The 24,421-nt window shown below is 61.3% G+C and overlaps 1 protein-coding gene across 3 annotated transcripts; it reads left to right on the forward strand.

Moving 5' to 3' along the window:
* Positions 1 to 112: 112 nt before the first annotated feature.
* On the forward strand, positions 113 to 24,213 carry CLASRP (CLK4 associating serine/arginine rich protein). 3 transcript variants are annotated; one of them, XM_070632930.1, is made up of 21 exons: positions 113 to 227; positions 1,181 to 1,311; positions 9,384 to 9,481; positions 10,045 to 10,146; positions 10,364 to 10,443; positions 12,575 to 12,659; positions 13,871 to 14,019; positions 14,810 to 14,906; positions 15,901 to 15,979; positions 16,062 to 16,135; positions 17,459 to 17,500; positions 18,392 to 18,607; positions 18,723 to 19,013; positions 20,589 to 20,846; positions 21,127 to 21,166; positions 21,504 to 21,564; positions 21,796 to 21,854; positions 21,952 to 21,998; positions 23,535 to 23,617; positions 23,831 to 23,855; positions 24,075 to 24,213. In XM_070632930.1, the coding sequence occupies exons 2-21, from the start codon at positions 1,213 to 1,215 to the stop codon at positions 24,115 to 24,117; spliced, it is 2,028 nt and encodes a 675-aa protein (XP_070489031.1). In that variant the 5' UTR covers positions 113 to 227; positions 1,181 to 1,212; the 3' UTR covers positions 24,118 to 24,213. The 3 variants fall into 3 exon arrangements, 2 of the variants coding, with proteins under 2 accessions (XP_070489031.1, XP_070489030.1); XR_011543801.1 differs by having other exon boundaries at positions 137 to 227; positions 21,127 to 21,170; XM_070632929.1 differs by having other exon boundaries at positions 169 to 227; positions 1,181 to 1,354.
* The last annotated feature ends 208 nt before the right edge of the window (positions 24,214 to 24,421 follow it).

Genomic DNA, 24,421 nt, shown 5'->3' on the forward strand with positions numbered 1-24,421 from the left:
CTGCTTGAGAAACTCTCCACGCGCTTGCGCAGAGCCTCCAGTCTCTCCTCCGCTCCGCCTCTCCCGTCTCCCTCCTCCTGGCCACGCCCCTCACCCAGGCTCCGCCCCGTCCAGACTCCGCCCCTTACGTCAGCGGAAGCGCGCTCCGCCCCCTGCGCGCGGCCTCCCACTTCCGCTTCCGGTGCGGGCAGCGCGCGGGCGCAGAGGTGGGAGGCGGCGACGAGCCGGTGAGTGCAGGCGGCGGGCCCGACCTCCTGGCCTGCGGGCGGCCGTCAGCCCAGCTGCGCCCTCGCCTCGGCCTCTCCCCGGGCTCTTGCGCGCCTCCGCTCGGCCCCGGCCCCGAGGGCCGCCAGCCCCGCTCCCCCTCCGGCCCGCCGGCCCTCAGGCCCGCCCCTGCCCCCCGCCGCAGGCCCGGACTCGCAGCGTGGGCCCCGCCGCCTGCCGCGGTCCCCGCCTCCTTGTCAAAGGCGCGCCCGAACCCTCAGGCCCAGACCTGGTCCTGGGGCCCTGCCCAAGCCCCGGGCTCCGCCCCTGTCCGCAGGCCTAGCTCTTAAACCCCCCCACCCCGCCTGCCGGCTCCGCCTCGCTCGGTCTCTGCTCCCTTCCCCCTCCGGATTCCTTCTGTAGACCTCAGCCCCGTTCTGGTCTTTCTTTGCAGCACTGCCCTGTCTCCCCCTCCTCCCCGAAGCGTTGTCGTCTTCCCTCCACGCCCTTCACCTGCCCTCGGCCCTCAATGCCCCTCCTGTTTCCGTAGTCTTTCTCCTCTTCCTCCTCCTGCCTTTATCTTCATCCTCTTGCAACTCCCACCCACCCCCACGCGTGGCCCCTGGTGGAAGCCCCTTCAGCTCTTTCCCCCTCCCTTGAGCTACGGCCCCAGCAGCTTCCAGACCTTCAAACACTCGCTCCTTCCGTTCCAAAAGCTTTTATCCTCCATTCCAGCTCCTTGAGCCCAAGACCCTCCTCTCCCGGGGATGCTCCGTCCAGAATCCTCCCTGGGGATTTTCAGAATCGGAGTTGTCCTGGATGCGCTGGAGCATCTGGCGCACCGTTCTGCAGCCTCACTTCCCGTCCCCGAAGCTGGCATTTAGGATCAGCTCCGTCTCCAACTGGTTAGGTGACTTTGGTTCTGCCCAGATGGTTTTTACAGCCCATGTGACGCTCCCCTCCCCTCATCCCCCAGGTCGAGGAGGCCTCGGGCTCGGCCTCACCACGATGTGGCACGAGGCTCGGAAGCATGAGCGGAAGCTTCGAGGCATGATGGTGGACTACAAGAAGAGGGCAGAGCGGAGGCGGGAGTACTACGAAAAGATCGTGAGTGCCCGGCCTTCAATCCGGGTCGGGAGCTCCCCTGAGGGTGGGTCCCCGGTCATCCTGGTAAAATTTGGGCCGGGAAATACGTCAGAACAAGAGCCCAGATTCCTCGGGAGAATACGTATTCATTTCTCGAGGATAATCACGGGTTAAACCCGAGGCGTTCCGTTTATTACAGCCTCCTGTGTCTGCTGTGGCCTCACAGTGCAGAGCTGGGGTTAGCAGGAGGAAGGGAAGTCTTTGTCACACTCAGCGCAGGCCAGACATAAGGCTGGCCTCCACAACGTGTGTCTCTTGCTTATGGCTTTGCTCACGGTGGCCAGAAGAGCCCAGCCGTTCTTGAGGTTTGGCTTGGCACCCCGTCAATGTTCGTTATGTGAACACTGACCATTTCCTTCTCCTGTTTGACGCTTCGGTTGCTTCTGGAGAGAAGACCAAACTCCGTCCCTCCTGTAACCTAAAAGGCCCTTGGGGTCTGGCCTCTACCAGCCTCTCAGCTTCGTCCTTGGGCAGTTCCATTGTCCTCTTTGGCATCTCTGCCACCACAGGGCCTTGTGTCTGTAATGCCTCCTTTCACCTGTTTACCTCCTCCCTGTGCTTGGGACCCCAGCTTGAAGTAGTACTTGTTTATTAGGGTCAGTTCTGCTAGATGGTGTTTACATAGACGTTGCCGTTTACTCCTGCGTCACTCTCTCAGCCTCCTCCGTGTCTCCTGGCCTCCACTCCCGCCCCCTCCAATCTGCCCTCTTCACGGGGCCCAAGGGGTCTTTCTAAAGCACAAAGCTGACCTGTCCTTCCCTTGCTCAGAACTCCTCCGTGGCTCCCTAGTGCCCTTGAGAGAAAGCCTGGGCTCCTCAATACAGCCTTCAAAGCCCTGCATGGTCTGGCTTTTACAGGGGTCCAGACTCAGACCACCCTGCTCTCTATCTCTCTAGAGTGACTTTTTCTAACACAAAAGACGTACAAAAAGTGTAAGTCTACCTCCTGGAATTCTGTAGCCCTCTCCGGCCTCAGGGCCTTTGCATGAGCCCTTCCCATACTCATCAGTCAGATCTCAGTCCCCAGGGAAGTCTCCCTTCAGCCCCCATGCTCAGTTAGGTGTGCCCCTGTGAATGGCTGCCCTGGCTTCCTGTCCTTCTCCTTTGTGGAATTTAACACACACATCTCTGTAAGACTGGGGACTAAGTGTGTTTGGGTCACGTTTGCATCCCAAGCTTGGGCCCAACAAATGTGGTTTGAAAGAATTGATGAATAGAATAGTATTAACAATAGCAGTTCCACTTGAATTGATCCTCGTCAGGGAGCAGGCTATGTGAGAAAAGCTTTCGATGCGCGGTTTCTTTGAGTCCCCGCAGTCTCCCAGCAGACAGATGCTGCTCCTGCCCTAGGAGAAGAATCTCTGAGAGCTTGTCCCTTCTTTTTTTTTTTTTTTTTTTTTTTAAAGATTTTATTATTTCCTTTTTCTCCCCAAAGCCCCCCGGTACATAGTTGTATATTCTTCGTTGTGGGTTCTTCTAGTTGTGGCATGTGGGACGCTGCCTCAGCGTGGTCTGACGAGCAGTGCCATGTCCGCGCCCAGGATTCGAACCGACGAAACACTGGGCCGCCTGCAGCGGAGCGCGCGAACTTAACCACTCGGCCACGGGGCCAGCCCCAGAGCTTGTCCCTTCTTGTGTCACCCAGGAAGGGACCGCGGGGCTGGAGGGAGGGCGTGTCTCTGGTGGCGCTAGAATAACTGTCCCCTGACCACAGAGGCAGGGCTCAGGTCTGTGTTGGTCGTCGTTGAGGCCCCAGCAGTGGGCCAGGAACACAGTCAGTGCTCAGGAACGAGGGGCTGCCTTTTATGAAGGGCCCGTGGGTGCTGGACCCAGTGCCCACAGCTTTGGCACGTTCTTTCTAGTCTTTTCAGCAGGGCTGAGGGGTTGGTGCTGATCCATGTGTTAGAGGTGATGCTGATAATCGTGGCTGAAGCCGTGAGCGTTTGTGTGTTAACCACTGTGCTAAGCCCTGGACAGGCGTCCCCGCTCCGTCACACCCTCACCCCAGCTGAGGAGGTGGTTCCTGCTATCTCCATTTTACAGATGAGCAAACTGAGGCTCAGAGGGTCCTGGCCTACAGTCACCTAACGAGAGGGCGGAGCTGGCATTCAAACCCACACTCTCTGACCCTTGCCCTCTCTTAGTTCTTCACCTGGGCTTTCCACTGCAGAAATAGAAGTTCAGAAAGGTGCAGCAACTTGTCCCAGGTGGCACAGCCAGCGGGCAAAATACCAAAACGGGTAGGTCCTTAGAGTTTTGTTCATAGGGCTCTGGGCTGAGATTCCAGCTCTTGCACTTACATACAGTGTGAGCTTGGGCGAGCGACTGTCTCCCTGAGCCTGGTTTCCTCTTGTGCACATCAAGGGATGTAGCATGTGGAAGGGTTTGCTTGTGAATAACAGACCTGAAACATCAGTGGCTTAAACAAAACAGAAATTTATTTCCTCTTCACATGAAAGGCCAGACGTGGTCAGTTTTGCTCGGGGACCATTTTGCTGTTGAGCTGCACGTGGCTTCTCTTCCCGGTGTTGTCTCCAGGTCTGAGAGGGCTGCTCAAGCTCTGGCCTCATGTCTTCGTGCCATCCAGCAGGGAGGAAGAAGGGACGGGAAAGGGGCCGAGGTGCTCATGCCAGTTGTTAAAGTTTCTAGATGTTTGCGCCTGACGCTTCCACTCACATCCCACTGGTCAGAAAGTGGCCCCCGGTCACATGCAGCTGCAAGGAAGGCTGAGAGGCATGGACTGTGTTCTGCGTGGCCTGTGCTGGATGCAGTAGGAGTCCTGTTGCTACCAAAGGAGGGGGATGGATGTGGGTTGCCAATTAATGGTCTGCCGCAAATGGTGGGGGATAGGAGCCCCTCCCTCACGGGGCTGTTGAGCGTTGAGTGAGATGGCGCGCGGCGACCACTGAGCATTGGCCCGCCCGGGGTCCCTTGCTCAGTCAGTGCCAGCTCTTGCTGTTACTGAAGTTACTCCAAGTTAGAGCTGGAATTTTCATCCAGATAGAGAAGGCTGGAATTGGGGTCTCTCAGAAGGCCTGGGACCCCAGGCTCTCGTCTTTGTTAGTGGGGGAGCTCCCTGAGCTTTATTTTCCCTTTGGGGACAGTGCTGATGGCCAGCTGCTCTCATTGGGTGATGGGGAAGGGCTTCAAGGACAAGAACCAGTGTCTGTGGGGTGCTTTGTGGCGCAGGCCTGTACAAGCAGCCGTTGTCCCCGAATGTGAACGTGATCAGCATTCAGATCTGAGCCGCCAAGCCGTGGACAGCGGCTGGGCATGGCTGGTGGCCACTTTCTTGTGAGGAGGGGGTCGGGCTGCAAACACGCGTCTCTCCTCTTATTCTTGGGCCGAGAGAGGAGGCCGTGGGGCGAGTGTTGAGGCTGAGGTCCATGTGGCAGGCCAGAGGGCTGCGGCCACACAGAGCCGGCTTCTGTGCTCCTCCTTGGTCCTTGGTGCCTGCTCTCTCTCCATGGCCGACCCAGTTCTGTATTGCTCCTGTCCTTGTCAACGTTCTTCTTTCATCCCTGTTGATGTGAAAGTGGCAAATAGGTTAAGTCACTTCAGGCGTCTCCTCCTCCAGGAGGCCCCAGGCTGAGACGGGCGTCCCCCTCTTCACACGGGACTGTGAGCCGTGAGGGCTGGGCTGTCTCAGTCACTGCCACGGTCCTAGCACAGGCCCTGGCACACAGAGGTGCCTGCTTAACAGTTGACTGAAGGAATGAAAGACTCTGTGAACTCTTCTCACCCCATCCGGCCTTGGAGGCAGAGTAGTCCTCTGGTTAAGAATGGATTTTGGGTGCGGGCCGGCCCGGTGGCACACTGGTTAAGTTCGCACGTTCCGCTTCTCGGCGGCCTTGGGTTCGCCAGTTCGGATCCCAGGTGCGGACATGGTACCACTTGGCAAGCCATGCTGTGGTAGGCGTCCCACATATAAAGTAGAGGAAGATGGGCACGGATGTTAACTCAGGGCCAGTCTTCCTCAGCAAAAAAAAAAAAAAAAAAAAAGAGGACTGGCAGCAGATGTTAGCTCAGGGCTAATCCTCCTCAAAAAGAAAAAAAGAATGGATTTTGGATCTTGGAGAGATATTTGTACACCCGTGTTCGTTGCAGTATGATTCACAGTGGCTGAGATGTGGAAATAGATTAAACGTCCATGGACTGATGAATGGACTAAGAAAATGTGGTGTGTCCATCCAGTGGAATGAAATTCAGCCTTAAAAGGGAGGGAAATCCTGTCACATGCTGCAGCCAGGAGGCAGGGTGAGGAGATTGTGCCAGAGAGACAAGCCAGTCACAGAAAGACACATTCTGCAGGGTTCCAGGTGTATGAGATATCTAAAGTCGTCAAGCCCTTAGAAGCAGAAAATAGAATGGTGGTCGCCAGGGGCTGGGGGAGGAAAAGGGAGTTGTTGTGCAGTGGGTGTAGAGCTTGAGTTTAGCAAGATGAAAGAGCTCTAGGGATCTGTTGCATGACAAGGTGCTTCTAGTTAAAGCTACTATATGTACACTTAGAAGTGGTGAAGGGGGCCTGGCCCTGTGGCCGAGTGGTTACGTTCGCATGCTCTGCTGTGGTGGCCCGGGGTTTCGCTGGTTCACATCCTGGGTGAGGACATGGCACCGCTCATCAGGCCACACTGAGGTGGCGTCCCACATGCCACAACTAGAAGGACCCACAACTACAATATACAACTATGTACTGGGAGGATTTGGGGAGAGAGAGCGGAAAGAAAAAAAAAAAGAAGATGATTGGCAACAGTTGGTAGCTCAGGTGCCAATCTTTTGGGAGGGGGGTGGGGTAAGTGGTGAAGGGCCGGCCCGGTGGCAGAGCCGTTAAGTTCGCATGTCCCACTTTGGCAGCCCAGGGTGTGCTGGTTCGGATCCCAGGCATGGACCTAGCACCGTTCATTAAGCCATGCTGTGCCAGCATCCCACATAGAAAGTAGAGGAAGATGGGCACGGGTGTTAGCTTAGGGCCAGGCTTCCTGAAAAAACCCAAGTGGTGAAGATGGTAACTTTTATGTTTTTTACCACAATAAAAAAAAAATTACTCTTAAAAAAAAGAGTGGAGTTTGGAGTCAGGCCCATTTGGGTTCTCAACCTGGTTCTTGTATTCCTGGTGTGGTCTCAAGAAAGTGGGCCTCAGCCCTCTGTGCCTGTCCCTCCTCTGGAGCGGGCCACTAAGAGCAGCGCCTGTCCCCCGCGGCCGAGAAGCCTGAGCAAGGAAGCACACGGAAACACGCTGTGGGGCGCCCTGCTTTCGATCCGGTCCGTGGGCCGCTCCAGAGTCTCGGCGCAGGGCCAGGCCCCGGGCTCGGGTCTGCACTCCCAGCCCAGCGCTGTTTGCTTTCTGTGGGCCGGCGCGGCTGGCGGCCTTCCATGCGGGCCAAAGTCCGTCCTGCAGACGCCGTCCCCGAGGCTTGGCTGCGGAGCTGGCATCTGGCCTCCCGCAGCCTCGGGACTGTGAGGGGCCCTCCCGGGGCTGAGGGAGCTGGGAGACCTGAGAGGACGGACGCAGGGAGCCGGCGAGGTACAGGGCGCGGACTTGGGCTCCAGCAGCACCGCCCTGCCACACCCTGTGGTCTTGGGCTCCTCCACCCTCATCTTCTTCAGGGGAGAGGAGCAAGACGCTGGCTGGCGCCTGGCACATAGCGGGCGCAGGCTGGACAGTGGCCCCACCTTGGCTGTGGTCGGTGGCTGGTACAGCTGCCCATCTGCTGGCTGGGGCTTGGGGTGGATGATGGGGACAGTGAGGAGGTGGTCACCTTGGAAACCTGTAGTCTCCTGATGGTTTTCCCTGTGGGGGCTCAGTCTCCTCATGTGCCAGTGAGGATTCCTTCTCTCTCTTCTCCAGTCAGTTTTCTGAGCGCCTGCCTGCTGCAGGCCACGCCTGTTCTAGGCGCGGGGGTCACCACGGGGAACAGAGCAGAGATCCCTGCCTCGTGGAAGTTACGTTCTGGTGTGGGAGACAGGTGATCAGTGGCTGTGAGGTGCTCTGTGGAAAACAGGCACGAAAAGGAGCGAGAGTAAACGAGGGGTGGTCGGGGAGCTACTGAGGTAGAGTTGACAAGGAAGGCTTCTGGAAGAAGGTCTGAAATGTATGAGGGGCACCCGTGCGCAGGAGCCATGCAGGCCTTGGGAGAGCGTGCACAGAGGTGCTGAGCGGAGCGTGGGACGTGCCCGCCGTCTTCAGGGAGTGGCGGGGGGCACTGGCTGCCTGGAGCAGGGCAGGGGGAGATTGCAGACAGGGATGCGGCCCCACAGGCTGTGGCAGGACAGCCCAGCCGCCGTGGGGGGAATGGACTGGGTTGGGGGTGGGAAGGGCAGCAGGGAGCTGAGACAGGTGCTGAGTGTCCGGGGAGAGGAGATGCTGCCTGGCCCAGGGGCAGACTCTGGGGCCGTGTTGCCAGAGCCTGGCCAGGATGTCGTGGGTGGCACCAGCAGCCCGCCCCGTGGCTCTTGCGGGTTCCCTGACGTGGCACGCAGCTGGAGCTCGGCCAGGGCCCCGCGCGCGGGAAGCCCAGCGGCGGGAGCCGCTGCTTGCAGATCTTACCCTTTCCTGGTGCGGTTCCGGTGACCGGGAATTGTGGCGCCCGTACGCGTGAGGGCTCAGGCCTGGGGGGGCGTGGACTTGAGACATCCGTCTCCATCTCCATACCCTTTATTTTTTTAAATGGCTTTAGTGAGATATAATTTATATACCGTACAATTCAGTGGCTCTCAGTAGTTTCACAGGGTTATACAACCGTCACCACGTTCTAATTTTAGAAGATTTCCATGACCCCAAAAAGAAACCCTGTACCCGTTAGCGGTCAGTCCCTGGCTCCCCCTGCCCCCTTCTCAGCCCTGGGTAGCCACTCATCTCCTTTCCGTCGCCATGGATTTCCCTCTGCTGGACCCTTCACAAAAATGGGATCATACACCGTGTGGCCTTTGTGACTGGCTTCTTTCACCTGGCATTGTGTTCTCAGGGTCCATCCCGGTCGTGGCCTGGGTCAGCACTCCAGTCCTTTTTTTTTTTTTTTTTAAATATTTTTATGATTTTTTTTTTTTTTTTTGAGGAAGATTAGCCCTGAGCTAACATCTGCCACCAATCCTCCTCTTTTCTTTGCTGAGGAAGACTGGCCCTGAGCTAACATCCATGCCCATCTTCCTCTACTTTATACGTGGGACGTCTCCCACAGCATAGCTTGCCAAGTGATGCCATGTCCGCACCCGGGATCCGAACCGGCGAACCCCAGGCCGCCAAAGCAGAACATGCAAACTTAACCGCCGCGCCACTGGGCCGGCCCCTCCATTCCTTTTTATTGCCAAACATTCTCCGTTGTCTGGGAGCACCATGTTTTGACCCTCCCCTTCCCTCATCGGGCGTCTGGACCGTTTCCGCCTGCGGGCTGTTGTGCATAGTGCTGCTATGAACACTGGTGCACGGGTGTCTAGCGTCTGCGTTCAGTTCTGTCGGGGAGTCACCTAGGAGCGGAGTTCTGGGACGTGTGGCAATGCTTTGTTGAACTTTTTGAAGAATCTCATTCCTTCCCGTTCTTGTCAGTGCTGGGTGCCGTCTGGCCTCTCACTCTTAGCCATTCTGGTGAGTGTGCAGTGGTGTCTGCTGGTTCGGGCAGGCCTTTCTCGGAGGAGCAGGGACACTGATCACCTCTCCATGTGCTCCTGTGGGCCTCGTGTCTTAGAGCCGGGTCCTGGCGGAAGTGTTCACCCCTGGCTGTGGAGGCGTGGCCCTGGGGTGGGCTGGGGTGAAGAGCTGGGGATGCTATTTTAGTGGGGGAGGTGTCGGCGCTGTCTGTGCACGACGCTGGGCCAGAGCTCAGAGCCTTCTGCCACTGCTTTGGAGGAATCCCTTCCCCTGCCCCTAGAGGCTAGGTGGCCCCTGTTAGTACCGCCACCCCGTGCGGGTCAGCTTACCTCTGAAGTATGGCCCGCTTGACGTCAGAGGTGAGCTCGCTGCTAGGCTTGGGTTTGTGGGGGGGAGGCAGGGTCTGGGGCTCGGTTGCGTGGTGACCTCTGTGCTGTCCGTCCCTGCAGAAGAAGGACCCGGCCCAGTTCCTGCAGGTGCACGGCCGAGCTTGCAAGGTGCACCTGGACTCCGCAGTCGCCCTGGCCGCCGAGAGCCCTGTTAACATGTAAGACTGAGCGTGGGGGCAGGGGAGTGTCTGTGACTGAGGGCTGGGTGTCAGAAGGGACCTGGGGTGTGGACAGACTTTGGGGCACTCAGGCAGGGAAGAGTTGGCCTGTATGGGAACGTGACAGTCACCGGCTAAGGAGACTGGCAGGGGTTGAGATGGAGGCCCCGAGGGGCAGTGCTGGTGGGAGGACTCAGAGGGGGGTGGGCAGGGCCAGAGCCCGAGGCCCAGACGAAGCAGGGAGTAGGTTGCCAGAGGGGATGTTTCCGGGTGACAGGCTTTGCAAGTGACCCCTAGGACCTGCTTCACGTTCCCCACTCTTGCTTCGTTCTGAGAAGTAAGGCCTGAGTGTCCCCAGGGCAGTATTCAGGCCAGGAGCCTGAATGTGGATTCGGAGGGCTTAATACGTTAAAGGATGGAGAGGTGGGGTGAGGGTGGGGCCCTGGCAGGGGGCCAGAGGGGGCTGAGGGCCAGGCCCCTGAGCTCGAGGTGGCAGGGAACGGGCACTTTGTGTCCTGGGCAGAGGGGACCCTAAGCTCTTGCTGCCCTGCTCCCCACTTCAGGATGCCCTGGCAGGGGGACACCAACAACATGATCGACCGCTTCGACGTCCGCGCCCACCTGGACCACATCCCTGACTACACCCCGCCGCTGCTCACCACCATGTAAGCCGCCGCCCCCGGGCTTGCCAGGCAGGGCATCTGCCCCAGCAGCGCCTCTTCCTTCCCAGGCCCTTACCTGCCTGGCCCCCCGGCAAGGAAGGAGGCATGCAAGGGCAGTCCCCGCCCCCAGGCCTGAGCCAGCTCCCTCCTCCTGCTTCCTGCTGGCATGGGTGGGAACTCCCCTCTCCCTCTGATCTCAAGGCCTCGCCCTCCCCCAAAGCTCCCCGGAACAGGAGTCGGACGAACGGAAATGTAACTACGAGCGCTACCGCGGCCTGGTGCAGAACGACTTTGCTGGCAGTGAGTGCTCCTGGGTGGGAGGAGCGGCTGTGGGGTCCCTGGAGGCCTAAAGACCAGACGAGTTTGGGAAGGAAAGTGGTATCCCACTGCTTTCTCTGAAGGGGCCCTGGGTCGGTCCCAGCTCTGTCACGGCCTCGCCGCATCCACATCTGTCCCTCTCGGGGTCTCCGGCCCTGGAATCATGACAGGAGCTGTCTGCTGAACTGGCTGGTCTTCCCAGGGCCACTTCCACAGCCCGTGCCCTCTGACTCGATGGGCTTTTTTCCTGAAAAGTCAGGGAAAATAGCAAGATCATGCTTTTTTCCTCTGTATATTTTCCCCTGCCTGCATGGGTCAGAATGTCAGCCCTAAAGAGGAAATTTTATTAGACAGTGTGACAATTTGCCAAGCGTTTGTATACGTCCAGGATTTTTCTCCACACCGTCACCACTGCCACTTCACAAATGGGAAAACGGGCTCAGAGAGACCTTCCCCACTCTGGGCTGGCCCAGGGGGCGCTTGGACCCCCACAGACTTGGGCTTTTTTTGTCTGTATTACCTCATTACATCTGCACAACCATGTAGCAAGGTAGGGGTGGTGATACCCCATTTTACAGATGAGGACATCAAGGCTCAGGGTTTGAGGGGAACGCTGTGTCCCCAATCACTGCTACCTCCCAACGATGGCTCCGGACTCCGGCTCGCCTCCTGGGAATGAGTTTGAGACTACCCCCCAGGGCTTTCCTGCACAGTCAAGGGGAGGGTGGGCCGCGCCCGAGCCCCTCAGCCTGGTGGGTCCCCATCCCCTTCTGGAGAAGGGTGGTGGTGATGCTGTCTGTCCCTCGGGGTGGTGGTGAGGGTTCTGTGAGGGCGGCAGAACGCCTCAACACCCAACCCACACAGTCGGCCTCTCTAGGGGTCACTATTCCCACGTTTCTTTGATTCTAAGATAGGCGTTTCGGCATCTCTAAAGTCAGAGATGGCCAGGATTCTAGCCATCAGTGAGGCCTTAGAGGCGAGAATTCATCGTTGTCGACTCTGTTGTTTTGCCTTTGCCCAAGGCCACGTGGGTTCTCGGTGATGGAGCCAGAGTTTGCCTTAGTTCTGTCTGACCACGTTCATTCATTCATCCCCACAATTCCTGAGCACCTGTGGCGTGTCGGGCACTATTCTGGGATCAGGGGTCTGGGGAGGAGAGGGAAATAGCCACATAGTCAGAAGCGGGGTTGGTAGGTACAAACCAAGGCGGTGTGAGGACAGGGGATGTGCTCTTCTCTGAGGTGCTTGACTGAGGCTGGGTCAGTGAAGGGCGCGTAGGAGCCCACGGTGAGGAGAGGTAGGCCGCAGGACTCCGGGCCATGAGAACAGCCCTGCTGGGGGCCAGAGAGAAGGCCTGCGTGTCTGGAGCCGGGCGAGCGAGGCGGCTTGTGTGACGGGGCGGAGGGCCCTCTCCTCCGGCCTTTGTAGTTGCGGGCCAGAACCGAGGTGGCCGTTGGAGCCTAAGGGCTGTGCTGTGTCACCTCTGGCTCCCCCAGCCCAGCCACCTCGCCTTACAGATAGAAAAGCTGAGGCCCATGGAGGGAAGGGGACTGGCCCAGGGGCCCAGAGCAAGTCAGGCACGTGTGCCTCACTGTGGGGAGGACCAGGGTGGGCTCTGGGACGTTGCTGAGCCCCCCAAGTTGGATGTTGTGGATGAACGAGAGCCCAGGTGCCCCAACCCACTCAGTCAAAACCGAGCCACAGAGGGGCACACAGTGACGTGGCCCGCAGGGTCCAGGGCACGGCCGGCGCTCAGGATAGGTTTATAGTTCTGGAGGGTCCGGCCAAAGGCCTCCTAACCGTGATAGTAGTAGCAGCACCCAAGCACCAGGTGCTCACTCTGCGGGGCTCCCACTCCACAGAGCAGGAGACGGAGGCGTGGAGAGGTTGAGTCGCTTGACCTGAGTTTTGTGGCGCGCCGGGTTGGAGCCAGGGCCCTCCTGCGTTGCTGTGTCGCCAGCACGCACAGTCTGTGATTACCTGGAAACCCAGGACGGTCCTCGGCTGCGCTCGGCTTGCACCTGCCGTCCTGTCCCCCACTGCGTTGCTGTGTCCCCCCCCGAATTCCCAGTGTCCCCAGCCCCCCTGACCGCGAGCTCTTGCCTTGCCGCAGTCTCTGAGGAGCAGTGCCTGTACCAGATCTACATCGACGAGCTGTACGGAGGCCTCCAGAGACCCAGCGAGGACGAGAAGAAGAAGTGAGTCTGGGGCTGCGGTGCAGCGGGGCTGGGGGAGGCAGCAGGACCGCGCGCCCCCAGGGCACGGCCTCGTCCCTCCTGTCCACCTTGGTCTCCTGGAGCCGGAGCCGGTGTTGAGCACACAGTAGGCGCTCACTTAATAAATGTTTAGAGGAGGCAGTGGTGGCCGGGGGAAGGGGTTTGCTGACAGCCCTCCAGGATGCGTTTCAGCTTGCTGGGTGGTGGGAGGCGCCCTGGGGGAGCAGGCCTGGGTTTACATCCTGCCCCCGAGGCCTGCCCTCTGCACCTTGCTGTGCTCCTGTCAGATGAGGGACCACAGGAGATGGAGCTTGTAAAGGGCTGCTCCTCTGGAGAGGGCTTCTCAAGGCTGTGTCCCTTCAGGAGTGGCTGGGGGGAGTGGCCTCCGGTGCAGGGCGACCCCCGTCTCTATCTCGGGAGAGCAGCGATGGGGCAGTCTCGCTTATCTCTTCTCCACTCCTGTCTGGCCATGCGTGGTCCCCCTCTGCCTTCACACATGCTGCCCCTCCTGCCAGGGATGGCCTTCCCCGCCTCCAGGGCACTTGCCGGCCCACGTGTTCCACAGTGGTCCTGGAGCCCTGACTCCTTCCTTTTGCAGCCAAGGCTTACCCCTTTGGGATCCTAAGCACTTATTCCTTTGGTCCATGTGAAGTTTCCACGGACATGACCGGAGGCTTCTGGATGTCTGATCCTTATCCATGGCCCCACTTTTAGGACAAGGCCAGCACAGGGAATGTGACTAAGTTAATTCAGCAGCAGACGTGCGCTCGGCCCTTGCTTTGTTCTGGGCAAAGCTGACTGTGTTGTTACCCAAGATAAATCTGGGCCCTGCCTCTCGGGGCTCATGGTTTGGTTGTAGGGGAGACAGACCTGTCCCCAACAGTAATGACCCAACATGGGTGGGGTTGAGGGGCCAGGATGCTGCTTGACCCCACCTCAGGGAGGACTTCCTAGGAGATGGGACATTGGAGCTGGACCCTGGAGGAAGAGGGAGGAGCCAGTGGAGGAGGCGCAGAGGCTTCCAGGCTGGAGGAGAGAATGTGGGAGGGCCTGGAGGCGAGGGCGTGCTGCCCTGCAGCTCCAGAGGCCCATGTGCAGGGGCTCAGTGTGCGGGCCCTCGACCTGGCCTGCGTCCCACCCGGTCCTTCTTCTCCCCTGGGCGCTGCCCTGGCTCATGGGCTTCCCTGTCCCAGGCTGGCGGAGAAGAAGGCATCCATTGGCTACACGTATGAGGACAGCACGGTGGCCGAGGTAGAGAAGGCAGCGGAGAAGCCAGAGGAGGAGGAGTCACCGGCCGAGGAGGAGAGCAACTCGGACGAAGATGAGGTCATCCCCGACATCGGTGGGGTCCCCTCTCTGCCCTCCCCCCCCGCAGTCCCTGGGCATCGTTTTGTGTCTTGTCCCTCCCCCTCTGTGGGACGCTGCGTGCTTATGAGCCCCGTCTCTCCCACCCCTGCCCCGGGGCGCTCCAGCCCCCTGCCGTCCTCCCTGTCTCCCTCTCGTGCTCCTCTGCTCCTGGCCTCCCTCTGTCCCTCTCCTTTCTCACTTCTAGGACAGTGCTTTTATGATACTGTCCCCAGCTAGGTTCTGGCTCCATGCTCTTCTGCCTCTGCCTCTCCTCCTCCTCTCTCCTCTGAGCCTTCATCCAGTTACGGAGCCGCCCTCATCGCCCACCCACCCTTCACCCCTCCCTGGATCTCCATTGACCACACCAGCCGGTTCCTCATTCCTGCCTGTGTGGAGCATCCATCCACTCAGCCGTCATGCGTCCTGCCCCCAGACTCCTGTGTGCACGCGCCCTGCCCTCCTCCCGCCCTGGATCTACATCCTTCCACTCTGTCCACCCCCGCTCACTCCACTCTCACATCACTCCTCCACACACCTTGCTCGCCCACCCCGCCGCCGCTCACTGGCCCCTCATCATTACCCCACACACACAGCCCCCACCGTTGGTTGTGCTCACCTCTGGCCAAGCCCTGTGCCGGCCTCAGGATGCCGAGATGAGGCAACTCGTTCCTCCTGCAGAGGCCTCCATCCTGGTGGGCGCCCCCGCCTCAGCGCCCGGGGCACCACCCCTTCTCCCCTGTCCTCTTGCTTGGCTTTGGCCCCTGACAGCCTTTCTCTTGGTGCAGACGTGGAGGTGGACGTGGACGAACTGAACCAGGAGCAGGTGGCCGACCTCAACAAACAGGCCACGACCTATGGCATGGCCGACGGCGACTTCGTCAGGTGAGGCCTGCTGGCCAGCACCCCTCCCCGCCCTGTGGGCCTGGCGTCTCTGTCCTTCCCCCCAGTGCTGACGGCCACCCTGCTCCCAAGCACTTGTGTGCCGGACCCTGCGCCGAGGGTTTCACGCACACAGCTGCCCCAGCTCACTGGGGGGTACTCGTGAGCCAGCCTCACCTATGTACAAACAGGCGCCCCGGCTCCGTGTGGCCTGTGGGCTGTGACCGCTGGAAGCCCCCGGTGCCTGGGCTGGTGGCAGCGCCCTCTGGTGGAGAGGCTTCCTGCGCTGGCTGGCTCCCTCTGGTTGCTGGTTGAGCCTCTGCCTCGTGTCACAGCCCGTGCAGAGCACATGGAATAGCTCCAGTTAACAGGCATTGAGTCAGAATCTGGCTAACCCCAAGTCTGAACCAGCAACCCCTGCCCAGAGCCCTGTGGCTCCTGCCCCGCTCAGGAGCAACCAGCGTCCTCGCCCTGGCCGCAGGGTTCGGCCGTCTGGTCCTCTGCCCCTCTGCCCCCACCCAGCCTCCGCGGCCTCCTTACGCCTCAAGTGCCCGCTGCCCTGTCCGGCCTCTGGGCCCCTCTGTGTGCCGTGGGCCCAGCACCGTCTGTGCAGCTTACTCCCGGGGTGTCTCCTCAGCTGTCACCTGCTCTTTGCGGCCTCCCTGACCTCACTGTGGACAGCGCAGCAGCCTCTGCCTGTTCCTGGCACTCCCTCCCCCTTCCGTGACTTGTTCTCCCGTCATGTTTCCCCCGTCTAACATACCACGTGTTACGGTCCCTTGTCATTGTCCGTCTGCTCCCACGACAGCGAGGGCTTTTTTTTTTTTTTCCAATACTGAGTCCCTGATATCTGAAATAGCACCTGGCACGCAGTAGGTGATGCATAACAGTGCCGAATGGTTGAGAGACCCCAGGGTGGCATGAGTTCCCTCACCGCCTGCAACGACCCTGCCTGTGGCCTGCCCCCTCCTCCTTTGTGACCCTCATCCCCCCGTAGGATGCTCCGGAAAGACAAGGAGGAGGCGGAGGCCATCAAACACGCCAAGGCCCTGGAGGAGGAGAAGGCCATGTACTCGGTGAGGGCTGAGCCTGGCTGGGCGGGGGCTGGCGGGCCTTAGAGAGGACGTGCCCCTCACAGCCTGTCCCCACCCTCTCCAGGGCCGGCGCTCCCGGCGCCAGCGGAGGGAGTTCCGGGAGAAGCGGCTGAGGGGCCGCAAGATCAGCCCACCCAGGTAGGTGGGCCTGCCCTGTGCGCACGTGCCTGCTCAGTCTTTCAGGCTCTGGTTCAGGGCGCTGGGGCTCAGGAAGGTTCTTCGGGGCCGGGCTCTTGGCTTTCAGGGAGAGTCCTCCTGGCGGGGCAGTGAACAAGGAAGGTTTAGACGGGGAGCAGCCAGGAGCGGGGTGTGGACACCCTGTCCTGCCAGCCACTCCCACACCTTGCTGCACTCAGGCCCTGGCTGGGCTCCCGGGAGCCAGTGCAGGCGGCATGGGGGCTGGCAAAGTGGAGGGCAGTGGCGAGGGGCATGGGCCTGGCCCTGGACTCCGACCTGCTTCTGCTGCTGGGCCGCTTCCTGGATGTCAGAGTTTGGGCAAGTGAGGTCCTCTCGAGCTTCAGCTTCCTCCTTTGGCAAAGAGGCACCATCCCCTCCCAGGACAGGGGCTGTGTAGTGTCCCCAGCCTGGGCCTGGGCACATTTGAGGGGTGGTCGGCTGCGGGCTGGAGAGCGGCTTCCGGGAGAGCCTGCCCAGCCTCTGAGGCTGGCGGCCCCATGCAAACCCATGCCTCTCTTTGCCATGTTTCTCTGTTCGGGTGGAGTAGTTGAGGGTCGCCATGAGGCTTAAGCAACCTGTTGTGGGTTCAGGGTTTGGTATGGGGTCTGGAAAACGTTCCTTACAGAGTCGCACTGATTCTCATCGTCGTCCTCATCACTGTAGAGGCACGACTCAGTGTAGTGCATAAGAACATGGGTTCAGGGCCACGTGGCCTGGGTCAGAATGCCGGCTGCTGCATTTATGAGCTCTGTGACCCTGGGCAAGTGAATTCACTTCTCTGGGCCTCGGTTTGCTCACCTGTGAAGAGCAAGTAATCCTAGCCCCCACGTCACAGAGTCGCTCTGAAGAGCAGTTGAGTTCATCCAAGTCCAGTGCTTGGTGTCTGGCACGTAGTAAGCTTCTCAGACATGTTAGCTCTTCTGGTTTCATCCTCATCATCCTGTGGAAGCTGGGACCCAATTAGCAGACGCGGAGGTGTGGACCGGGAGGAGGGATGCTTCCAGAGGTGGGTCTGGAGGCCAGGCGGACTGAGGCTGCTGAGGTCCTTGTCGCTCAGGGTCAGGACGGGTCTGGGACGTGGTTGGTGGGGTGGGGCCGAGGTCCAGGCTGTGGACAGATCAGGGGCGAGGTCAGCAGTGGGCTCAAGGCAGGCCCATCACTTGGCTGGCAGCTGCTCCTCTCCGTGCCCTGGGCCTGGCCTTGGGTGCCCAGCTTGGGGGGTTAGGCCCGGTTCATGCCCGCCCAGTTCTCAAGGCCCTCCTTGTTCCATTTTCCTCTCCATAGCTACGCCCGCCGAGACAGCCCCACCTACGACCCCTATAAGCGGTGAGTTCCGGGACCCGGGCGCCCGCCAGTAAACCCCCGATGGAGGGGCGGGGGTCACCCTTAGGCCTCCCTGAGAGCTCCGCCCAGGTGGTGTGCTCTGGGCTCTTACACCCAGGTCAGCTGTGGATCTGAAATGCGTTCCTGTTTTCCAGAATGTCAGCCTCTGTTCCCAGTCCATTTTCCCTTTAAACAGGAGCCGCCTTTAATTTTTTGACTTAAACGTAATGCGTTCTTGTGTTAAAAATGCCAAACGTGGCAGAAAGGCGTGACTTTGAAAGCAAAAGTCTGCTTAATGTGGACTCCCGGAAACAACAGGCACGGAATGGCCCTGCCACATACCGTGTGTCACCTGCGTGTGGGGGCAGTTGACACAGGGCGTGGAGGGGGCAGGCCTCAGTTCTCCTGCCGAATGGGCTGGAAGGGCCGGCACCTCAGGGCTCCTGGGGGATGGGTGGGGTGAGGCCTGTCCCCTTTGGGTGGGACGTCTGGCCCAGGTTAGTGCTCAGCACATGGGATCTGTGAGGGGCACTGGGGCTTTGGTTTACAAAAAGGGGGTTGTGCCACACTCTATGCTTTAGAACTTGCTTCCCCCAACTTGGACATATATATTGAGGAGATCTTTTCACGTTAAGTGCATAGATCTGCTCGTCCCTTTGTAACAGCCCCGTGGAATCAGTAGTTTCCTGTCACTCCCGTGCCTGGTTACTTTGAACGGACTCACCGTCACGAATCGGACTGTCATGTCGCTGGGTGTCTGTCTGCCCTCGGGCTCTGTCGGTGGTGCTGTTGCTCGGGGCCACGCTGTTCCCTGTGTCGCTCTGCAGTGCTCACGGTCCTCTGAGACAGGCCCGAGGAGCCTGGCCGCTGAGCCCCCTCCTCCCCACTCTGCAGGTCACCCTCGGAGTCCAGCTCTGAGTCCCGCTCCCGCTCCCGCTCCCCCACCCCGGGCCGCGAGGAGAAGATCACCTTCATCACCAGTTTTGGGGGCAGCGACGAGGAGGCCGCCGCAGCTGCGGCTGCAGCAGCCGCATCAGGGGCCGCCCCAGGGAAGCCCCCCGCACCCCCCCAGCCCGGCGGCCCCGCACCGGGACGCAATGCCAGCGCCCGGTCGGTAACGCTCACGCTGCCCGCCTTAGGCCCTGGCCACCGTGGGGGGGACCCGGGGCAGCGGGGGGCCACAGTCCAGGCGGGTGCTGACTGGCCCCCCGTGCCCCGCCTGCAGCCGCCGCTCCTCCTCTTCCTCCTCCTCCTCCTCCTCCGCCTCGAGGACCTCCAGCTCGCGCTCCAGTTCCCGCTCCAGCTCCCGCTCGCGCCGTGGCGGGGGCTACTACCGCTCTGGCCGCCACGCCCGCTCCCGCTCACGCTCCTGGTCCCGCTCCCGCTCCCGCTCCCGGCGCTATTCCCGGTCCCGCAGCCGTGGCCGGCGGCACTCCGCTGGGGGCTCCCGGGATGGACACCGCTACTCCCGCTCGCCCGCCCGGCGGGGGGGGTACGGGCCCCGGCGCAGAAGCAGGTGTGTGTGGCTGGGTGTGTGGCGGGGGGTGGGAGACCTGGGCCTCCCAGGATGGTGGGCGGGCCACTGCCCTGCGACAGGAAGCGCCAGGCTGGCAGGAAAGGCATGCCCCCTTGCGGGCGCTCCGGACATGTGACTATAGGGCACAGTGCCCTTCCCGGGGACATGGGGCAGGGACAGAGTGCACTTCTCCCTGGGAAGCCCAGGCTGAGGGGCTGGAGGTGCACAGACGCTCCAGGTGGCCTGTGGTTTGCAGCAGGCACTGGTCCGCGGGGCTAGGGCGCTCCGTGGGGAGATGGTCGCGTGCATGCACGCGTGGGTGGGGAGGGGCCGGTAAAGTGAAGGCTGTCCTTTGCAGAGGAGGCAGGGTTTGACGTGAGTGCTGCAGACAGGCAGGAAATAAAGCATCCAGGGCCTGGGACATCCTTCCCAGCCTTGTCCCCAGGGGCCAGGGCTGCTTATGGGAATGCAGCAAGGACCGCAGTCGACTGCCTGGGTGTCGTTCTGGTCTTGCTGGCGAACCTTTGGGGCCTCGTTCGTTCGCCTGTAGAATAGAGGCAGCATCCTCTTCGTTGGGTGGTTGTAGAGGTTGACTAGTAATCCATGTGAGTCCTTAGCACAGGGCCCCCACTTGGTAAGTGCTGTGTGGTCGTCAACATCATTGCCTGTGTTGGTCGCTGCCTGGATCCCGTCAGCTACCCACGGGGTCTGGCAGGTAAAACAGAGGGCCCAGGTGGGCCCTGGGGAGTTGCGGAGCACACGATGGGGTCAGTGGCCACTTGGTGGCAGGCCCAGTGTTGCCCAGTCTTCTGGTTTCTCAAGAGAAGTTGAGAGTCTGGATTTTTAAAGGACAGCTCTTGTTTTCTCAATTTTGCCGACAAGTTTGGGTTTTGTAAAAACCCAGGACAGGCCCGACAGGATCAGTGTGTGGCCTGGATTTGGCTTCCAGGCCCTGTAGCCTCACCCAGGGTGATGACAGGAGAAAGGCTGGGGGAAGGGGCAGCCTGGTCACATCCTGAATGTTGGCCTGAGGGTGAGCCCTTGCTCAGGAGCCCCCCGGGTCCTGAGCAGAGAGATGAGGGGGCTGCGCATCCCAGGCTGGGCCGGGTGGGTCTCTGCTGCAGACAGGTGGGGAGAGGGGCCAGGGGGTGGTCCCCACTGGTGTCAATACCCTGGGCCCCTGCACTGTGAGGAGGTGGTGAGGGTGTAGATGACGTCACACCTGGGTGTCCGGAGCTGGACACAGGATGTCAAGGGGGAGCTGACCAGCCGGGTCCTGTCCTCGCAGAGGTCACCGCCCAGGGAAGGGGGTGAATGGGTGTCTGGTGAGTGAGAAGTCAAGAGCCATCTTAGGGCGGTTAGGGTATCCAGAGAGGGGTCTCTCTTGAGAGACTGAGCCAGGTCAGGGAGCAGCTCAGGGCATTCCTGGGACAGAGTGGCAGGAGAGAAGTGGAGTCATCCCGGGACCCACCACAGCACCTTGCAGGAGGACTGCAGATTCCGAGCCAGGGCGAGGGGTGCATGGACGAGGTCCCTGTAGCCTCACAGCCCCCTCCTGTCCCACTCTGTCCCCAGGAGCCGCTCCCGCTCAGGGGACCGGTACCGGCGGGGCGGCCGTGGCCCCCGGCACCACAGCAGCAGCCGCAGCCGCAGCAGCTGGTCCCTCAGCCCGTCTCGTAGTCGCAGCCTGACTCGGAGCCGCAGCCCCAGCCAGAGCCGCAGCCGCAGCCAGAGCCGCAGCCGCAGCCGCAGCCAGAGTCACTCGCCATCACCCCCAAGGGAGAAGCCGACCAGGCCGGCGGCGTCCCCTGCTGTGGGCGAGAAGCTGAAAAAGTGAGCGGGGGCAGGGCCGGGGGAGAGGGGTGCCAGCCTCAGGTGGGGAGGGCGACGCCACAGTTCTCTTTTCGAAGGGGCTTGATCCTGCCCTGAGAGTCTGGGGGAGTTTGGGGGACATGGCCTTGCCTCGGATGTGGGTCAGAGAGGGGCGTAGCCCTGTCCTGAGGGATCCGAAAGGACCTGTCTCTCCCTGGGGTGTCTGAGGCCCGTGGCCTGGCTCTGTGGTCCGAGGGCAGTGCAGGGGGTCACAGTGGCAGCTGCCCTTTCCTCCTCCCAGGACCGAACCTGCCGCTGGTAAAGAGACAGGAGCTGCCAAAGTCAGTAAGAATTTGGAACTCGCCCGTCTAACTCCCGCCAGCAGCAGTGCCCGAGAGCTGGGCCCGGTGGGCCTGCGGGGGCCGGGCGGGCCGGGAGACCCAGCCCCGGGCGTCGGGGGGCTGGGAGGGCTCTGCCCCCATGAGATCCGTGTCCCCCTCCCCTCCTCATTCCGCCGGGGCTCCGGCTGTCCCTGGGCCTCCCAGCCCCCTGTGGCAGGTGTCCACCGCCTGCTCCTCCTTCCACGTTCCCCCGCAAGTCCCAGGCTCTTGGACGAGGTGGGTCGTGGGAGCTCCGGGACACCCACCCGCTCTCCCGCCTCTTCTCCCCCTTCCCCAGCCCAAGCTGACGCCGCAGGAGAAGCTGAAGCTGAGGATGCAGAAGGCGCTGAACAGGCAGTGTATGTGCCCCTCTCTGTCCCCGTCTTCTCGGCTCCTCTCTCCAGCCTGGCCCTGGGAGGCCTCCCCTTTCCTGGACAGGGAGGCACTTGGGGAGGAGCGGTGCGCGCCCCCTCTGCGGCCACGTGCTGAGGGCCTTGGTCATCTGGTCGGCCTCTCTGAGTTCAGCTTCTGCGTCTGGGAAGGGGGTCTTGAGAGCACCCCTCAGCCGCCGTGTCCCTCCCTCCCCACAGTCAAGGCGGATAAGAAAGCAGCGCAGGAGAAGATGATACAGCAGGAGCATGAGCGCCAGGTAGGGGTGGGGTAAGGGTGGGGCTCCGTCCGGGGCGCCCTGCCGGCTGCCTTCACAGCCCTCCGTGTGTCTGCATCTCTGTCTGTCTGTGCCGCAGGAGCGGGAAGACGAGCTTCGCGCCATGGCCCGCAAGATCCGGATGAAGTAAGACCGTCCCCTGCTCGCTCCCTGTATCGGGCCACAGCCGCCTGTTTCAGGGCTGCCCGCCGCTCATGGCCCAGCTCCTAGTTAGAGCCTGCCCGAGTGTGGGTGGATGCAAGCAAAGCCTTGTGTCCCTGTGCCTGTCCCTCAGCCTGCCTCATCCCTCACCCCTGGCATCTCCAGCCACTGCGACCTCCACCACTCCTGCAGCCTCTGGCGTGCGTTGCCTTTGCTGTTCTCCTGGCCCAGCACGCTCTTCCCGGGACCCACCAGGCCACTCCCTCGCTTCATTGGGAGGCCCTCCCTGGCCTTCTTGTCTAGAGAAGCGTGCCGAACGAACGCTCCCTCCTCCAGCCCCGTTCCGCTGTCATCATGGCACTGACACACCCCCCCCCCCCCCCCAGCAGCTGGCGTTGTCTGTTGTTTACTCATTCACCGTTAGCGTCCCCACTGAGCCGGCAGGGCTGGCTGCTGGCCGCCCGCTCGCCGTGTGCTGAGCCCAGGGAACGCTGAGGCGGTGCCCCGTGAATGTTGTGGAGCGACTGAACTTGCGCAGCCGCTGGCGGGCTCTGGCTCAGCACCGGGGGCAGGGCTTCCCTCTGCTCCCCTCTGTTTCTCTTCCCCTCTCACTCTCCACTGCAGAGCAGAGTGGCTCGGTGCCTGGTCACATGGACTTGGGGTCCCAGGCCAGCTCTGCCCTTCTCTGTGTGGCTCTGGAGCAGGCACTGGCCCTCTCGGTGCCAACCTCACGGTGTAGCTTGGGGATTAGTGCCTTTGGGGCCTCAGCCCACCCGGGGCCCGTGGGCGGGCCTGGAGTCCATGGTCCCCACTGTTGGCAAGGAGGGGAGTCTGGCAGTGACTAGGCCATGTCGCCTGTTACTCATTTCTGGTTCCACCCCGTACTTGTGGGTCCTTGGACAAGCAGCTTAACCTGTCCGAGTCGGGACTCCTTCCTCTGTGAGACAGAGGTAATAAGGCGCCCGCCTCTGCGGGATCCTGCTGTAAGGCTCCCAGCGGGGGCCTGGCGTCCGGATGCGGGAAGCTTGATCAGCTAGCGCTGCTGCTGGTAGTTGCTGCTGTTTATTGCCCCGTGCTTCCACCAGGAGACGGAGGCGGAGTGCCCGGGGACTCCGCGTGGCTGTCAGTCTGACCGGCTCTGGTGCCGCCTCTGGCCCCCCAGCGGTGGGCCTTTCTTCTGCCTGAGCCTCACGTTGCACATCTGCTCCATGGGACACAACACTGTCCCACCTCACAGGCTCACTGGGAGCATTCGGTGAGATCAGGGCTGGCACGGAGCAGGCGCCCCATAAACCTAGCTCTTGGGGTAGCAAATAGGGTCATTGTGACGAAGGCCAATTAAGCCCTTAGCGTGTAAGTCCTTGTGCTCTAGTGTGTCAGGAAGCGAGTGAGCCGGCCAGCACCCTCTCTGCGCCCCGTGCCCTCCCTTCCAGGGTGGCCGGCAGCAACACCGCCCCGTGGTCTGCTCTGCTCTCCCCTGGGGCCTAGAGCTGAGGCTCCCCCTCACCCCCACCCCTGCAGGGAGCGGGAACGCCGAGAGAAGGAGAGGGAAGAATGGGAGCGCCAGTACAGCAGGCAGAGCCGCTCGCCGTCCCCCCGATACAGTGAGTGTCCCTGTCCTCCCTGTGCGCGCACTGCGGGAATGAGGAGAGATGCGTTCCCGGGGCATCGTGCGGGCTGAGGGCACGGGCCGCAGTCCGGGCGGTGGACTGGAAGCACCTGTGCGGCCTCAGCCATCGACCCACCAGCAGCCCCGCCCTGGCGCCCACTCCTGTCCCTGGCCTTCGCCGAATCCTCATCCTCTCCTCCCTTTCTAGGTCGCGAGTACAGCTCTTCCCGAAGGTAAGCAAGCCACCCAGCCCCCTGGGAAGGCAGTTGCCCTTTGGCGGGAGGTCACAGCCCTGATTCCTTTGTCACCACCCTGCCCCCCTCCAGGTGTAGGGGCTGCCTCCTCCCTTGATCACTGAAGCCCCCGTGACCCTGAAGCGTGCTGGTGCGTGTGTGCGCACAGGGCAGGGCTCCCTGCCCAACCTCAGGGGTCCCTCTGCTTTTTCTCTCCAGGCGCTCAAGGTCCCGATCCCGGAGCCCCCATTACCGGCATTAGACAGAAGCGCGGGCGCCGGGGGCTGAGGGGTGGGGCGAGGGCTCAAGAGTGAGGCTGCTGGTTCTCTCATGAAATAAAATCACGTTATTTAATGCCCTTCCTGTGGCCTCAGTTTCGTCTGTGGGGCGGGCGCAGGGCTCCCAGGCCCCTGCCCAGCAGCAGCAGGGCCAGCGGGGAGGGAGCGCGCCCCGTGGGGGTGTCTGAACAGCAGCTCCCTGTTCATCAGAACTGCTCCTGCTGCGGCCCCGTGAGGGCAGGGGCACGATCCAGCCTGTGGAGGACAGGCCAGGACTTTGCCCAGGGG

The sequence above is a fragment of the Equus przewalskii genome, chromosome 9, assembly GCF_037783145.1.
Source record: "Equus przewalskii isolate Varuska chromosome 9, EquPr2, whole genome shotgun sequence".
Lineage (NCBI taxonomy): Eukaryota > Metazoa > Chordata > Mammalia > Perissodactyla > Equidae > Equus > Equus przewalskii.